Here is a 19,185-nt window from a genome sequence, read left to right on the forward strand (position 1 = left end):
CCCTTGCACTAAAGGGGTCTCTGTACCCGAATGAAACATCCTTCCTGATAGATGGCTGCCACCAAACAAGGTCTGTTCCTTGAGATCAGCAGAGCTGATCCTATCACCTCATGGCTATGAAAATGAGGCACCCTTTTTTTTCTCCTATAATTACACATCCCACCCAAGAATATTGCTCTTTTGATACAAAACATGACCAAGGACATAATCTAAAATTAACTATCATTTGAGTCTAATGCAACTAAGAAATGATATTCTGACTAGTATTTTAAAATCAAATATATAAGGTAAATAGTAGTTAACTTTCTTATTCCTAGCTAACTTTTCTGTGCTCTGTCTCATTTGACAGACAAAAATGAGTGACATATTTCAGGAAAGTCTAAGAAATTTTTACTATGGAGAAATTAGAGTATCTTGCCTGGTACCACAAAAATCCTATGGGAACTAGAGTTAGCTATTTAAAATCAGGCAAATATCTTGGAACAAGAGATAGATATGGTGTCTTGGGTTGAATGATTAAAGCACTGAGTAATGAACACTGACAATCTTAAAAGAAATTAAGAATGAAAACTGTAAATGTATATTAATGGACTCAAATTCTTAGAACAAGAATAGATGAGTATCTCTTCCCACTAACTAAATAAAGTGGGAGACATACGATAATTCTAACAAATATCTGTATTTTTTTTTGGTTACCTCGAGAAACCAGAACCCCTTTTGCTTTCTCCCACAAAACATCCATTCAGAATTCTATTCTTTGCCAAAAGATAAAATTTTGAAGTCATCTGAGGCCGTCAAGGAATTACAGGGCAAAAATCATGATAGGTTTCCAATTTTCTTCAACATGCAGGATTATCTGGTTTCAAGGTACAAACACAAAAGTTCCTGTTGCTATGCCTACTGAACACAGTTTCTGGTCTGAAGTTAGTTCTGGGCATTTTGATAAATTTACCATCATGTTTCACCAAAACGCAGTACAAGCTAAGAGCCGCAAATAAATCAGAGCCGTTTCATTTTATAGCTCCTTGGGTCAGATCTCAACAACTATGAGAAAAGAGTCCTTTTTTCCTCCCTAAAGGTGACAGAAGCTTAGATAATCTATAGTTTAGTGGAAAACAGAAACAGTACTGACTCTAATTTTCTTGTGTCTTCTCAAATTCCTAGTTTGTGAAATGTTTAAAAACTTCAAATTTCTGTGAGGAATGAAAAAATATTTTGACAGCTTGCTACTAGGGTAAGTTGTGAAATCATTTTTTTCTTGAAAGTACAGCTCTAATGGCTGACACATCTCCTAGTTCTAGAGCAATCTTTCATACAATACTCAGCTTTAAGTTACAGCAAACAGTAAAATAATGAAGTTTTCAACATGCCTTCATTCTTTGTCGTCATTACTCATTTGAGCTGCTGATACTGATTTTTCAAAAAATAATTCCAGCCTATATTCAACATCTAGCTTGTATCTCTTGAGAAAAAAAGACCAGTCACTTAATCATAAGATTTAAAAAGAGGATTTTACTATTAGATTATCACCAACAAAATAACCCTCACGGAGGGCATATACTTTTTGTCTGCTTGTTTGTTTTCTGAGGGAGGGGGCAGAAAAGTCTCCCTGGAGCTTTACATCTACACTCACCTTATTAAGCTTTTAAATCTTAAACAATTAAAACCAGTAATCCCAATTTCTCTAAGCCCGCCAGATAAAAATCTAATTTAGAAGGCTACTTGGGTTTGAAGGATAAATAGTTTTAAGTGCCTTTAAAAAAATCAACATAAACAGGACATTTAGGCAAACTGGCACAGTGTGACAAGTTTTAGAACATTAGCTCACAAAATGAGTATACTCTGATTCAGACAAACACAACAAATAGAGCCTTTTATCCAAAAATCACTGAGACAACCCTATGTAATACCTATGTTAAAACGTTCAACAGATCTAAGGATATCACAGGCCTCAAGTTGCCAGAGTCCTGACAGAAAAGTCAGTGATGTGAAACACGCTTTATGAAGCTTGGCGTGCATGCACACACTCTGCAAGGTGAGCGAGACAAGAGACACCGATGACCACCGATATTGTCCTTACTTGCAGACGCACAAGTATCCTGCATGTTCCGATTCTGACTGGCACCTGGAGCGGCTCTACCTGCCAGTCATCCCAATGTATTCAGGGATGTAAACACCTTATAATTAGAAAACGTGAAGGCGTCAAGGACGTTAGACAAATTGAAAACACATCGAAAGATTAATTTTTAAAGGCATTGAAGAAATAATTAATTGCAAAGTCTAAAATCAGAGGATGTACCTGCTCCTTCACGGAAGCTAGAATAGTGGTGGCTGTGGTCTCGGGTTCCATGCCTGGGCCAGTGGGGGCAGCTTCCTGGCGGGTCTGTGGTTGCCCCTCCTCCACCAATGAGGCCTGCTCAGGAGCTGGCATTCCTCCTGCAATCAAGCAGGCAAAGGGTTAACACTTTCTCCTCCGCTCCTGGGCAGGAACAGGCAGGGGCTGAGCGTTTGCAGATGGTTCCTAGGAACTACTACAGATTCTACACACCATGATCACAACACCATACGGCTATCTGATTTCTAAAAGGCAACATCTAGGGCCAAAGTATAGCTAGTACTACCAAATACTAAAAAATAACAATAGAATAAGAATGATAATAATAAACACTGAGAAAATACTTAAACAACATCATAGAAAAAAATGATGTGAAAAGGGTTAGGGAAGAGGACTCAAAAATATACTGAGGACACTAAGGCTGTTAGATGCTATAAAATCGCTGAATTTTCTAAACAGTTAACCATTAAGTAAATATGATTTTCTTATCACGAACAAAATAACAACACTCTAGATTGCTATACGGGTCAGTTTTCAGAGAAGTGTACGCACAGGAAGACACCTATGAACGTGCAAATGCTTTATGATTATAGAAGAGGCTTATTCAACAGAAGAAAAAGGGGTTAAAACTTATGAAAGGCTTGAAAATAAGCAAAATTCTGCTGTATTTAAAAGAAATGCAAGGCATTAATAACCAGCAATAAAGATAACATTGGTGGAGTATTATAGCTAGCTTGGTTTCCTTAGAGGAATCTGATTATGCAAAGATGACAATGGCTATGGAGCTGGTGTTGAAAGAGAATTTATTTTTCAGGACCATAGCTTGTGACAAATGAAATGGGTTCTTGGCAGGAGATGAGGTGCCTCTCCTAAGATAAACACATACTAAGAGTGGTATGTTTGCCGGGAAACTTATTGATCTGATATGGACTTTGTATAAATTTGCAAAAGATGTGAAAAAGGTGTAACCTAAAATGTTGTAAATATTTTAATAACTTGTTTACCTGTCAGTCTCTCTGCCTGTTTCCTCAAGAGTAGAGTCTACCATACCATGAGACTAGCCTAGTGCCTGGCATATAATAATAGATACTCAATGTTTCCCAAATAATTGAATACATGAATGAAGGACTGACTGTCTCTTCCATGTCTCATTACAGTCATTAGGCAAATCTGACCAAGTGCTATGATGCTCATGAGACCTTATTTGTTCAATGCGTTACCCTGTGTACTTGTATATGGACATTTGAGACCATAAATGCTGTTTCTGACATTCCTCTTTTAGCTTTCTCCTAAAAATGACTCTACTGTTGGATTTTGATTTCTTATCAACTTCCACAATGTTCATTTCTGTAGGATGATCTGGGGATTTTTTCCCATTCCATCAAATGTCAGTATCAGCTTGCTGTTTACTTCCAAACTCATAGTCTATAAGACAGGGGAAGATGACATATCACCTGAGCCTCTATCTCATTCTTTACTCTCCTGACTTCCACATTAGTGAAGATGGGGTTAGGTTCCAGGTTGCCACCAGTGGTTACTTTATTCCTACAATATTAGAAATAGACAATGGGTCTGATGAGTTTGAGCATTTTCCCCCAATGGGACTCTCCATGAGGAGTTCTCATGCCAGCTCTAGCAGGTATATTCTTTTTAAAACAATTTTTATTTATTTTTATTTATTTACTTTTGGCTGTGTTGGGTCTTTGTTGCTGCACGCGAGCTTTCTCTAGTTGCCGCGAGTGGGCGATACTCTTCATTGCGGTGCGTGGGCTTCTCATTGAGGTGGCTTCTCTTGTTGCGGAGCACAGGCTCCAGGCGCACGGGCTTCAGTAGTTGTGGCACATGGGCTCAGTAGTTGCGGCTCGTGGGCTCTAGAGCACAGGCTCAGCAGTTGTGGCGCACGGGCTTAGTTGCTCTGCGGCATGTGGGATCTTCCCAGACTAGGGATCAAACCCGTGTCCCCTACATTGCAGGCAGATTCTTAACTGCTGTCTAGCAGGCAAACTCTTTATCACCCGTTTCTGTGGGGCCCAAGGCTGGGGGTGCAGCCTCATCTGCAAGGAGGAGAGTCTCCTCAAGGACAAGCGAGAGGAGGACCTTCAGACTTGGAGTAAGTGGCTCTAGGATCAAAACCTAAGTGCCTTGAACACGAGCCACCCTTTCCTCACTTACAAAAATGGCTTACTAATTCTTCATACAACACCATGGAATGATCTTTATGGCAATCGTTATTTTTTAGTATGTATGTTGTGTTGAGATATAAAATAGTACACTTAAAATACCATCAACTGGATAAAATAACTGTATTCAACCGGTGCTCATTATGTACAAGGTTTAAGGTCTATGAAGAAAAAAATGCCCCACAAAGATCTTAGCTTTGCATTTAAGGCTAGTAAAGATATGAAAGCACTCTATGCCATTGAAAAACTACACACCTTAAAATAAGCAGGTGGGTTGCAAAGAACAAAAATGTTACTATGCAACAGTGAAACAAATAATGCCAAGAAACAAAAATTTAAAATATCAAGAATATAATACCATGAAACAACCAATGTGTAAGAAAAAGAGAAGCAAAATTTCAGTGAACAAAGAGAATTTGAAAAAGAGAGAAACAGAAACATCACTGGGGAAGTAATTATTCTCTTCTAAAAATAGGAGGATCCTTACTGTTTAAAGAAAAATACTCAATTATATTTTTGTAATTACATTACATCACTGTGAGTATACCACCCATAATTTCATACTATTTATTTTTTGATGACTGTCCAGATCTATGACAACAGATGAGCATTTTCTGAATACCACTTTGCCCATGTAATATGCAGGGTGATAAGGGAATACAGGCATAAAGCAAGGTCACTGACCATTAGTGGCTCATCATCTAGCTGAGGCAGCAAAATATGAATCAGATCAAGGCAAAGTATAGCAAGATACAAGTGATGGAATAACAATGCTGAAGTTGATAGGAAGAGGTGGTGAAGAGGTTATAAATCTGTACAAGAAACTACTATTCAGCAAGAGAGGAGACTTTCATAGGTAGGTATGATGTTTTTATTCTCAGATTCCTCAAAGACTAGGAGACATTGCAGGCAATCACACCTATGGGATACAGAAGGATGACCAGGGTACCCAGGCATAACTGAGGACGCGACACTTCTCTACACCTCATCTCTGGAACAGTCCCCAAATACCATTACCAACATGGGACAGAGGAGGGATGCCATAATACTGACAAGCTATACACCTATTCAAGTATTCTGTTCACTTACTTGTAGTTCTCGTAACAGTTTGAGGAGTTGAAGGAATCAAGCTAAGACTAAAGTCACAGAATATTATTACCTCTCTCCATTAGCAAAGAAAAAAAAAAGCAATAGGTACTTATATAGCAAAGAGAGGGTGAGAAATTAGGCCTTGTGCTTCCCTCAATGATCTCAATTTGCCCGAGTTGGGCAATTACATTTTAGGGACCTGAGAAAACTTACAAATAAGTTGCTGAACCATTCTGGCTCTTTGGAGAATCACAGAGAATGGAAGAGGTGCCAGAAAACTGGAAGCAGGAAAATGCCATTGCTGTTTTTGGAAAGAAGAAAGTAGACTCTCTTCACGTTACAAACTAGAGAGCTAGACATAGATCGTGGGTGAGATTCTTACAAGGATTTTGTCCAAGAGATGATCTGTGAGAACCAAAAAGGGGCACGCCAAAGAAAAGTCATGTTAAGCTGGTTTAATTTCTCTTTGGCAGTGTAACCGTGGAAATGCAGTGTGTCTAGACTCTGGTGAGGCATGTATGGTGCTAGAAGTCCCCTACGGTATAATCAGCATAGAAGTGGGGCTGGCACAAGGTCAACTGCTGACTCTGACAATCTGTAAATAGCTGAACAAAATATACCAACCTACAGAGGTTTCTAATGTAATGCCAGAGAGCTCTGATCTTGGCCCAGCCCTGACCAAAAACTTTAGCCATAATGTAAATAATAATATACAAGGCATGTTCAAATTCTTCAGTGAGTAGGAATACTGTATTTACCAGGTGATGAAATTCAAATACAAAAACCACTGCTACACTGCAGTGATGAGCTGCCTCTAATGAGAGAAAAACACCAGGGATAAACGTAGGGATTTGCATTTAGTTTAGCTCAGCAGCACACAGGGGAGAAGATTTAGGCACTTCAGACTCAAGAGCAGAATGAGTGAACCATGAGTGAAACAAGGCTGCTGCAAAGCCAAGGTGATGCTATGCTGTATTGATATCAGCATTTAAAGTGATAGGAAGAAGGGGACAAGTGAGTGTACACCTTTTCTTCAGGTGCCTTGGGACATGTCCAGTTATGGGTGGCACATTAACAGGAACGAACACAAGTGCATCCATTCAAGAGAGGATGAAAGGATGAGGAAAGGACTTCAGGAGCACGAACAAGGACAATGAGCTCAAAGCTTAGCCGAGAACACAGGAGGCACAGCAGATGAAACAGGAAGAGAAAGTGTGACCTGAAGACGAGAAGGACCATGCAGACAAGCAAAAGGTCTATAAACCTCTTCAGGACTGCCAAGTGCAAGTAAAGTTAGAATTTTCGGTCCCAAAAGCTAGACCAAAAACTAATGGTGTTGTAACAAACTTGTATTAACCTAATTTACTACTGTCTTTATACTCTAAAGCAAATTTGGCTAATAGTTATATTTTATTATATTTATATATTAATATTACATTATAAAACTAAAGATTGGAGCCATGAGGGCAAGCTCATGAGGTCTTTCCTTTTGGAGTGAAGAGTCAAATGTCCATAATTTCAAAAACTGATAACCCCAAAGGTGGTACAATTCCCCATCACAAGAGGTCTTTGATCACAGTTCAGATGATCAAGTAGCAGGGATGGTACAGGAGGCATCCTGCACTGGGTGTGTGTTAGAATCAGGAAACAAAGTTCTCTGAATCTTGAGGCTGACACTAGGATATGACAACATCTACATTCTGAATTGATGTGAATGCTCCTCAGGGGTTTTCAGAATGTCATCTACCATAACACACCTCTGTGTAAAAAGGCACCTGAAGGCCAGGACGCTGTGTTTTCCTGAGGGAGTGATGGGCACTGGAAATCTTAGTGCTGACTGTTTCTGTTCAGCTGCACAAAAAGCTCAGGAGTCTGTAACCAACTCTTACAACTGTGTTCCCATTTTATCCCAGCCTTTCATTACTAAATTTCCTCTTTGCTCAGGTCTCTATTTTTATCATTCTATTGAACCTTGTGAAACCCCTTTTGGAAAGCTGACTATGAACGGTTATGTGTTTTCACTGCTACATTTATTGAACACAAATAAGCTTTTGTGTGAAACTGTTAGCATAATATTGTGTGTGTGTGTCTTACAGTGAACTCTTACAAATTAACAAGAAATTCTTCTGCTCAAGGATGCAGGCCACATACATTCTAGTGTGATTATCTAAGGCTTTCTTTGCAGGCTGTGGATGTAATATATAGGTATAACCTAAGACTCAATAACTACAATCCCTTTTACCACAGATAACACTAATCCACAAAATCATCTTCACTAAATTTCTGAGATAGAAGATCAACTAGATACTGGATCTTCCTCTACTTACTCATTTTACTAACAGATAATTTTTGGTCAAAGTATAATAAGTATACTTTATTTTGTCTTATCCAGTGAAATAAATTAGACTGTATTTTTTTCCTACTCTTTTGCATTAGTAATCTGGAGTATAACACACATCTCATGACTTCATTTTGAACACTCAGAAAATGTTATGATGATTGATAACAACCATTTCAAAATTGGTAGGATAAAATAAAGATGTCTAAGAACAAATTAAGACTAATAAAGGACAGAAAATAAGCACAAATATTTAAATTTGATTCAAAGCAATATATTAATAATATAGAATAAAAGTTTGTTAAATAAGCATTAGATGAACAAAATATTATGAGTAAAAATTTTAAAAAATTACTGAGTATCATATGTAGCAAAGATAAGTTTCTTTGCTTTACTTATAATGAAACTGGAACAGATATTACAGAAGAAAAGAATGAAGTACTGGGAATTAGGAATATGCCTCAAAAGTAAAACACCTTCAGTACCATATGGAGTCTATTCTAGAATTCTAAAAAGAATACTAGATACTTTTCACAGTTATAGTTTAAAAATATCTTGGAAATAAGAAGCATTACAAAAATCTGCAACTGTTTAGGAAGCCTAGAGACAGTTACATACTGAACTTCTAATCAAACAGTTCATCCAAAAGATTTCAATTTCCTGGCAAGAATTCATTTAGAAGGGAGCTATAAGCCAAACAGCAGAGTAATTCGAGAGAATGGATTAGATATAGCGGTTAATTATTTTGACTTATGGATTTATTATTACAATCAAAAGATCAATGCACGACAACCTCACACAAAAATAAGCAAAAGAGATGAATAGGTCTTTCAGAAAAGAGAAAATCTAGACGGCCAATAGTGAGTTGCTCAACCTCTTTAGTAATTAGAAAAACACAAGTTCATACTACAATGAGATATCAATACAAAACCACAAAAATGGCAATACATTTTATCAATATCAAATTTTGGCAAAGATGTGGAACAATGGTAAAAATCACAGGCTACTGATGAGTGTATAAATGGGAACCATAACCTTGGAACACATTTTGGCATTTATCTAGTTGAGCTGCTGATAACATATATTACACAGCCCAGTAATTCCATTCCGGATTATATAGAGATACTTTTGCACACAAACACCTGGAGAGACATATAAGTACGGTCATGGCAGCACTCTTCATGAAAGCCATGAATTGCAAGTAACCCAAATGACAATTAACAGTGGAATGAATAAATACATTGTGGTATACTCATGCAATGTATTTCACCTATAGCAATAAAACAAATGAACGACAGCTGTGTAACAAGAGTGACTCTCACAAGCATAATGTTGAATAAAAGAAGCAAGTCACAAAAGAAACAAACAGTAGAATTCTGCTTATGTAAAGTTTAAAAAATAGGCAAGATAAAACTATGTTTATTAGGGATGCATGCATTGGTACCAAGGAAATGGTTATCACCAAAGTCAGAGGAATGGTTACCTCTTTGGGGAAAAGAAGAGGCTGTGATCTCACAAGGATGCATGAAGAACTTTTGGGGTGCTGGCATGGCGTGGGCAGTAATTAACGGATGTGTATCTTTTGAATTTTTATACGTGGGCAGTAATTAACGGATGTGTATCTTTTGAATTTTTATAATTATATATATATTTTATTCACTCTCCCAGTTTTTTTGTGAAAAAGTAAAAATATTAATATAGTGGAATGAGCATATGATAAATTCTTATTAGATATAATTTATAAACAGAATAATTTAGCATACTTATAAACAGAATACAATAGTGTTTAATAGCTTAAATACTAAAGATTATCCATTTTTAAGAGAACTGAATTACTTCTGGTTATAAAGCTACACTAAATATAATTTCATGGTTCATAAATGTCTGGAATTCATTTCAATAAAAGGGGGCTCACATTACAAAATAGAATGCCCTCAACCCTGTACACTATTCAACAGTACTTTCTGAAAATGAAACGCATGGTTAATAATAGCACGGCTCACACCTCGAGGCGGCCTCTCACACTGTGTGCGGTGTGAGCGGTGCCCCTTGGAGTCAGCTGGAGTGCTGACAAGGTCCCTGTCATGACAGGTAAATCCTGCAAAACTGTTAATAAAAACTAAAAATTCTATGTGGCATAAACACAGACTGCACTCTGGTATTTTCAACCTTTCCAAAAAACATTTCTTACGGGGAGCAAAAGAGGAAATCTTTTTGTAAAATAATACAGGTTCAGTTTTTTTAGGATTTGGGATCCTTTGTAGCATATAGATGTCTGGCATGTTAAAGGGTGTAAAAGAGACAGGATGGGGATAACCAATAGGGTAAGAACATAATTAACTCTGAGGGGGGATGACTGGATGGAGACCATACATTTCCGATGACCATACATTTCCGCTCTTTTCCAACTCACGACGCCATGAAATAACAGAAAAGGCATTTTCTCTTTTTTAAGATAAGAAAATTAGCCAGTCTAGAGATTCAAAAAATGCCATTGATGTGCCAACATACTAGAAAAATAATGGCTGCAGACCTATGGCAAAATAACCGTAAGAAACCAAAACGCAAAAGAGAAAAAAGCCTGCTTGAGAGGCTAGAGCAGTTGGTGAGGGAGCTCAGAGTCGGTGGATCACAGAACTTGAGGCTCTGAGGCCTGGGCCACGATCAGATGATCAAAGGGAGAGAGACAATGCCACTAGGTGGTCAGTCGGCCCCTGCCCTGGACATGCTCTACCAGTTGCCACAGGCAAAGAAGGAGGGATCCAGACAGAGCAGGGCGTCAGTCAGCACTGATACCCAGAAGGGACAGATTCCCTAAACAGAAAAAGTAAAGTGGAATAGGTAGACTAACATCCTTAGTGTTAAAATTGAAAACTGTACTGTGCATGTGAAAGAGAAACAGCCAGAGACCTTGAAAAGAAGACACAGGATAAAGACAAAAATCTCAATCAGTGAAATGAACAGCAAAATGAATTTCCGTAAAAAGAGGATTTCATAAGAGTGATGTAAATAATTCTATCTGAGCACCCCACTCCCCATCCCCCCACCCAAAAAAAAAAGAGAGAGAGAGAAAGAAAAAGATGAAAAAGATAAAAGAACAGTTTGGAGACTAGAGACTAGATGCAGAAGTTACGTTTATTTACCAAGAGTACTAGGAAGAGAGAAAAAAGGAGAATAAATACTAAAAGAAGTAAGAAATGAAAATTTCTCAGAGGTGAAAACTAATATTTAAATGGTCCAATAAGTGAATAAAATAAATGAAACAGACTACATCTAGAACCAATGCATTGAAACTTCTACATTCCAAGGATAAAGACAAGACTGTAAATGTTAACATGGAGGAAAAATAAACTGCTTACAAAGGAATGAGAATCAGTTTGGCATCAGACCTCTTATCAACTATAGTGGATACAGTAATAACTTCTAAGTACTGACCAAAAATTATTATTCAAATATGAAGAAAAGAAAGGCATTTTAGGACATACCAGGACCCAAGAAAATGTGGCTTCAATATTCTTTAAAGGAAGTTCTGCAACCAAATAATAAATATGATCAGGGAAGGGTTAGTACACAAGAAACAAGTGTTAAGCAGATAATTCAGGAAATTGAAGATTAAGTCTAAAGAAACTCCCCATGATAACAGCAGGAGAGGTGTGGAGAGCTGAAGAAAGTAAAACTGGGACTTCCCTGGTGGCAGAGTGGTTAAGAATCCCCCTGCCAATGCAAGCAACACGGGTTCGAGCCCTGATCCAGGAAGATTCCACATGCCATGGAGCAACTAATCCTGTGCACCACAACAACTGAGCCTGTGCTCTACAGCCTGTGAGCCACAACTACTGAAGCCCACACTCCAAAACAAGAGAAGCCACCACAACGAGAAGCCCGTGCACCACAACGAAGAGTAGCCCCTGCTTGCCGCAATTAGAGAAAGCTTGCGCACGGCAAAAAAGACCCAATGCAGCCAAAAATAAATTAATTAATTACTCAATTAAACAAAAAAACCACCTAAAACTGTACTAATGTCTTATTTAACTTTCTGGGATGAAGGGCATACAGAGAAACTCCAGAGGACTGTGCCTTCGCTGCTCCTCTCAGGAGAGGCAGAGCCCACTGCCTGCCCCTTGAATGTGGGGATGATGGCCTCTTATAACTAAGAATGCGGCCTAAGTGATTTTGTACAACATCTGAGGCTAAACCTTAAAAAGGATTTGCAGCTTCTTTGGGAACCTTGAGATCACTATGCCATGAAAGAGCTCAGGATTAAAAGATGCTATGGGAGACCTTCAAGATGGCAGAGGAGTAAGACGTGGAGATCACCTTCCGCCCCATAAATACATCAAAAGTAACATCTACATGGGGAACAACTCCTACAGAACACCTACTGTACGCTGGCAGAAGACCTGAGACTTCCCAAAAAGCAAGAAAATCCCCACGTACCTGGGTAGGGCAAAAGAAAAAAGAATAAACAGAGACAAAAGAATAGGGACAGGACCCACACCTCTGGGAGGGAGCTGTAAAGGAGGAAAAGTTTCCACACACTAGGAAGCCCCTTCACTGGCGGAGACAGGGGTGGGCGGGAGGGAATCTTCAGAGCCACGGAGGAGAGTGCAACAACAGGGGTGAGGAGGGCAAAGTGGAGACATTTCTGCACAGAGGATCACCAGCCTGAGACGTTCATCTGCTCACCTGCCGGGACAGGCGGGGGCTGGAAGCTGAGGCTCAGGCTTCGGAGGTCAGGTCCCAGGGAGAGGACTGGGGTTGGCTGCGTGAACACAGCCTGAAGGGGGATAGTGAGCCACAGCTAGCCATGTGGGAGTTCGACAAAAAGTCTGGAACTGCCAGAGAGGCAAGAGACCTTTGTTTCAGGGTGCGCGAGGAAAGGGGATTCCTTCCCAGTGTGCCCAAAGAAGTTAGAGCACCGCTTATACAAGCTCCAGAGAGGGGCGCGAGCCGCAGCTATCAGATCAGACCCCAGAGACGGGCATGAACCACTAACGCTGTGGCCGCTGCCACCAAGAATCCTGTGTGCAAGCGCAGGTCACTATCCATACACCCCTGGGGGCCTGTGCATCACGCCACTGTCAGGGTCCCACGATCCAGGAACAACTTCTCCGGGAGAACACACGGCATGCCTCAGGCTGTTGCAACGTCATGCTGGCCTCTGCTACCTAAGGCTCGCCCCTCATTCCAATTATGACTACCGTACCCTCCCTCTCCCCAGCCTGAGTGAGCAAGAGAGCCCTAATCAGCTGTTGCTTTAAGCCCCTCCTATTGGGCAGGGAACAGACTCCTGAGGGCTGCCTACACGCAGAGGCGGGGCAAAAACCAAAGCTGAACTCTAGGACCTGTGCGAACAAAGAAGAGAAAGGAAAATTTCTCCATGCAGCTTCAGGAGCAGCAGATTAAAACACCACAATCAACTTGACAAACACTGCATCTGAAGAATACCTGAACAGACAATGAATGTTCCCCAAATTGAAGCAGTGGACTTTGGGAGCAACTGTAGACTTGGGGCTTGCTTTCTGCATCTAATTTGTTTCTGGTTTTAAGTTCATCTTAGTTTAGTATTTATTATCATTGGTGGATTTGTTTGTTGCTTTGGTTGCTCTCTTCCAATTTTGTTTTTAAATATATATATATATATATATTTTTTTTTTTTCTCCTTTTTCTTTTTGTGAATGTGTATGTGTATGCCTCTTTGTGTGATTTTGCCGGTATAGGTTTGCTTTTACCATTTTTTTTTTCTTTCTTCCTTTTCTTCTGAGCTGGGTGGCTGGCAGGGTCTTGGTGCTCCAGCCAGGTGTCGGGCCTGAGCCGCTGACGTGGTAGGGCCAAGTCCAGGACACTGGACCACCAGAAACCTCCTAGCCCCACATAATATCAATTAGCAAGAGCTCTCGCAGAGATGTTCATCTCAACACTAAGACCCAGCTCCACCCAATGGCCAGCAAGGTCCAGAGCTGGATGCCTCATGCCAAACAACTAGCAAGACAGGAACACAACCCCACCCATTAGCAGAGAGGATGCCTAAGTCATACTAAGTCCACAGACACTCCACAACACACCACCCGACGCAGCCCTGCCCATCAGAAGGACAAGATACAGCCCGACCCACCAGAACACAGGCACCAGTTCCCTCTACCAGGAAGCCTACACAAGCTACTGAACCAACCTCAGCCACTGGGGGCAGAAAATAATAACGATAACCAAACAGGAACTATCAACCTGCAGCCTGCGAAAAGAAGACCCCAAACACAGTAAGTTAAGCAAAATGAGAAGACAGAGAAACACACAGCAGATAAAGGAGCAAGGTAAAAATGCACCAGACCAAACAAATGAAGAGGAAATAGGCAGTCTACCTGAAAAAGAATTCAGAGTACTGACAGTAAAGATGATCCAAAATCTTGGAAACAGAATGGAGAAAATACAAGAAACGTTTAACAAGGACCTAGAAGAACTAAAGAGCAAACAAACAATGATGAACAATACAATAAATGAAATTAAAAATACTCTAGAAGGAATCAATAGCAAAATAACTGAGGCAGAAGAACGGATAAGTGACCTGGAAGATAAAATAATGGAAATAACTGCCACAGAACAGAATAAACAAAAAACAATGAAAAGAATTGAGGACGGTCTCAGAGACCTCGGGGACAACATTAAACACATCAACATTCAAATTACAGGGATCCCACAAGAAGAAAAGAAAGGGTCTGAGAAAATATTTCAAGAGATTATAGTTGAAAACTTCCCTAAGATGGGAAACGAAATAGTCAATCAAGTCCAGGAAAAGCAGAGAGTCCCATATAGGATAAACCCAAGGAGAAACACATCAAGACACATATTAATCAAAAATTAAATACAAAGAAAAAATATTAAAAGCAGCAAGGGAAAAGCAATAAATAACATATAAGGGAATCCCCATAAGGGTAAGACCTGATCCTTCAGCAGAAACTCTACAAGCCAGAAGGGAGTGGCAGGACATATTTAAAGTGATGAAAGGGAAAAACCTACAACCATAGAGTAATCTTGGTTACTCTATCCAGCAAGGATCTCATCCAGATTCGGTGGAGAAATTAAAACCTTTACAGACAAGCAAAAGCTAAGAGAATTCAGCACCACCAAACCAGCTTAAAAACACATGCTAAAGGAACTTCTCCAGGCAGGAAACACAAGAGAAGGAAAAGACCTACAATAACAAACCCAAAACAATTAAGAAAATGGGAATAGGAACATACATATCGATAATTACCTTAAATGTAAATGGATTAAGTGCTCCCACCAAAACATACAGACTGGCTGAATGGATACAAAAACAAGACCTGTATAAGATACTGTCTACAAGAGACCCACTTCAGAACGAGGGACACATACAGACTGAAAGTGAGGGAATGGAATAAAGATACTGCACACAAATGGAAAGCAAAAGAAAGCTGGAGTAGCAATTCTCATATCAGACAAAACAGACTTTAAAATAAAGACTATTACAAGAGACGAAGAAGGACACTACATAATGATCAAGGGATCAATCCAAGAAGAAGATATAACAATTGTAAATATTTATGCACCCAACATAGGAGCACCTCAATATATAAAGCAAATGCTAACAGCCATAAAAGGGGAAATTGACAGTAATACATCATAGTAGGGGACTTTAACACCCCACTTTCACCAATGGACAGATCATCCAAAATGAACATAAATAAGGAAACACAAGCTTTAAAAGACACACAGGACCAGACAGACTTTATTGATATTTATAGGACATTCCATCCAAAAACAACAGAATACACTTTCTTCTCAAGTGCTCATTGAACATTCTCCAGGAGAGATCATATCTTGGGTCACAAATCAAGCCTCGGTAAACTTAAGAAAATTGATATTGAATCAAGTATCTTTTCTGACCACAGCGCTATAAGACTCCATATCAACTACAGGAAAAAAACTGTAAAAAATACAAACATATGGAAGCTAAACAATATAGTTGAATATGCTACTAAATAACCAAGAGATCACTGAAGAAATCAAAGACGAAATAAGAAAATACCTGGAAACAAATGACAATGAAAACACGAAGACCCAAAACCTATGGGATGCAGCAAAAGCAGTTCTAAGAGGGAAGTATATAGCAATACAATCCTACCTCAAGATAAATCTCAAATAAACAACTTAACCTTACATCTAAAGCAATTAGGGAAAGAAGAACAAAAAAACCCTAAAGTTAGCAGAAGGAAAGAAATCATAAAGATCAGATCAGAAATGAATGAAAAAGAAATCAAGGAAATGATAGCAAAGATCAATAAAACTAAAAGCTGGTTCTTTGAGAAGATAAACAAAATTGATAAACCATTAGCCAGACACATCAAGAAAAAAAGGGAGGAGACTCAAATCAATAGAATTGGAAATGAAACAGGAGAAGTAATAACTGACACTGCAGAAATACAAAGGATCATGAGAGATTACTACAAGCAACAAAATGGCAATAAAGTGGACAACCTGGAAGAAATGGACAAATTCTTAGAAGAGCACAACCTTCTGAGACTGAACTAGGAAGAAATAGAAAATATAAACAGACCAATCACAAGCACTGAAATTGAAACTGTGATTAAAAATCTTCCAACAAACAGAAGTCCAGGACCAGATGGCTTCACAGGTGAATTCTATCAAAGAGCTAACACCTATCTTCTCGAACTCTTCCAAAATATAGCAGAGGGAAGAACACTCCCAAACTCATTCTACGAGGCCACCGTCACCCTGATACCAAAACCAGACAAAGACGTCACAAAAAAAGAAAACTACAGACCAATATCACTGATGAACATAGATGCAAAAGTCCTCAACAACATACTATCAAACAGATTGCAACCACACATTAAAAGGATCATACACCATGGTCAAGTGGGGTTTAACCCAGGAATGCAAGGATTATTCAATATATACAACTCAATCAATATGATACACCATATTAACAAACTGAAGGATAAAAACCATATGATTGTCTCAACAGATGCAGAAAAAGCTTTTGATAATATTCAACACCCATTTATGATAAAAACCCTCCAGAAAGTAGGCATAGAGGGAACTTACCTCAACATAGTAAAGGTCATATATGACAAACTCACAGTCAACATCATTCTCAATGGTGAAAAACAGAAACCATTTCCTCTAAAATCAGGAACAAGACAAGTTTGCCAACTCTCACCGCTACTATTCAACATAATTTTGGAAGTTTTAGCCACAGCAACCAGAGAACAGAATGAAATAAAAGGAATCCAGATCAGAAAAGAAGTAAAACTGTCACTGTTTGCAGATGACATGATAATATACAGAGAGAATCCTAAAGATGTTACCAGAAAACTACTAGAGCTAAGCAATGAATGTGGTAAACTTGCAGGATACAAAATTAATGCACAGAAATCTCTTGCATTCCTATACGCTAACAATGAAAGATCAGAAAGAGAAATTAAGGAAACAATCCCATTCACCATTGCAACAAAAAGAATAGAATATCTAGGAATAAACCTACCGAAGGAGGTAAAAGACCTGTACTCAGAAAACTATAAGACACTGATGAAAGAAATCAAATATGACACAAACAGATGGAGAGATATACCATGTTCTTGGATTGGAAGAATCAATATTGTTAAAATGACTATACTACCCAAAGCAATCTACAGATTCAGTGCAATCCCTATCAAACTACCAATGGCATTTTTCACAGAGCTGGAACAAAAAATTTTACAATTTGTATGGAAACACAAAAGACCCCTAATAGCCAAAGCAATCTTGAGAAGCAAAAGCGGAGCTGGAAGAATCAGACTCCCTGACTTTAGACTATACTAGAAAGCTACAGTAATCAAGACAGTATGGTACTGGCACAAAAACAGAAATACAGATCAACAGAACAGGATAGAGTGCCCAGAGATAAACCCAAGCACATATGGTCACCTTATCTTTGATAAAGGATGTCAGAATATACAATGGAGAAAAGACAGCCTGTTCAATAAGTGGTGTCGGGAAAACTAGACAGCTACACGTAAAATAATGAAATTAGAACACTTCCTAACACCATACACAAAAATAAACTCAAAATGGATTAAAGACCTAAATGTAAGCCCAGATACTATAAAACTCTTAGAGGAAAACATAGGCAGAACACTCTATGACGTAAATCACAGCAAAATCCTTTTTTTTTTAATTTGCGGTACACGTGCCTCTCACTGTTGTGGCCTCTCCCGTTGTGGAGCACAGGCTCCGGACGCGCAGGCTCAGTGGCCATGGCTCACGGGCCCAGCTGCTCCGCGGCATATGGGATCTTCCTGGACCGGGGCACGAACCCGTGTCCTCTGCATCGGCAGGCGGACTCTCAACCACTGCGCCACCAGGGAAGCCCGCAAAATCCTTTTTGACCCACCTCTTAGAGAGACGGAAATAAAAACAAAAATAAACAAGTGGGACCTAATGAAATTTAAAAGCTTTTGCACAGCAAAGGAAACCATAAACCAGACGAAAAGACAACCCTCAGAATGGCAGAAGATATTTGTAAATGAAGCAACTGAGAAAGGATTAATCTCCAAAATTTACAAGCAGCTCATGCAGCTCAATATCAAAAAAACAAACAACCCAATCAAAAACTGGGCCAAAGTCCTAAATAGACAATTCTCCAAAGAAGACAGACTGGTTGCCAACAGACACATGAAAGGATGCTCAACATCACGAATTATTAGAGAAATGAAAATCAAAACTACAATGAGGTATCACCTCACACTGGTCAGAATGGCCATCATCAAAAAATCTACAAACAATAAATGCTGGAGAGGGGGTGGAAAAAAGGGAACCCTCTTGCACTGTTGGTGGGAATGTAAATTGGTACAGCCACTATGGAGAACAGTATGGAGGTTCCCTAAAAAACTAAAAATAGAACTAACATACCACCCAGCAACCCCACTACTGGGCATATACCCTGAGAATACCGTAATTCAGAACGAGACATGTACCACAATGTTCACTGCAGCACTATTTACAATAGCCAGGACACAGAAACAACCTAAGTGTCCATCGAGAGATGAATGGATAAAGAAGATGTGGCACATATATACAATGGAATACTACTTGGCATAAGAGGAAATGAAATTGAGTTATTTGTAGTGAGATGGATGGACCTAGAGTCTGTCATACAGAGTCATGTAAGTCAGAAAGAGAAAAACAAATACCGTATGGTAATACATATATATGGAATCTAA

General features: G+C 39.1%; 1 protein-coding gene across 14 annotated transcripts in view; it reads right to left on the bottom strand.

Moving 5' to 3' along the window:
* The window catches only part of PKP4 (plakophilin 4), a 251,052-nt gene that overhangs the window by 166,730 nt on the left and 65,137 nt on the right, over window positions 1-19,185 (bottom strand). For 12 of the 14 annotated variants that reach the window (XM_027130817.1, XM_027130862.1, XM_027130792.1 and 9 more), the window contains one exon: window positions 2,300-2,436. In XM_027130817.1, coding sequence (XP_026986618.1) covers window positions 2,300-2,431 — 132 coding nt within the window. In that variant the 5' untranslated portion in view covers window positions 2,432-2,436. Of the gene's footprint in view, window positions 1-2,299; window positions 2,437-12,603; window positions 12,623-19,185 lie in introns of those variants that run through there. The other 2 variants (XM_027130799.1, XM_027130890.1) reach the window with 2 other exon arrangements.

Source organism: Aethalodelphis obliquidens, unplaced genomic scaffold (assembly GCF_003676395.1).
Source record: "Aethalodelphis obliquidens isolate GAN/ISIS:26980383/991018 unplaced genomic scaffold, ASM367639v1 scaffold2, whole genome shotgun sequence".
Classification (NCBI taxonomy): Eukaryota; Metazoa; Chordata; class Mammalia; order Artiodactyla; family Delphinidae; genus Aethalodelphis; species Aethalodelphis obliquidens.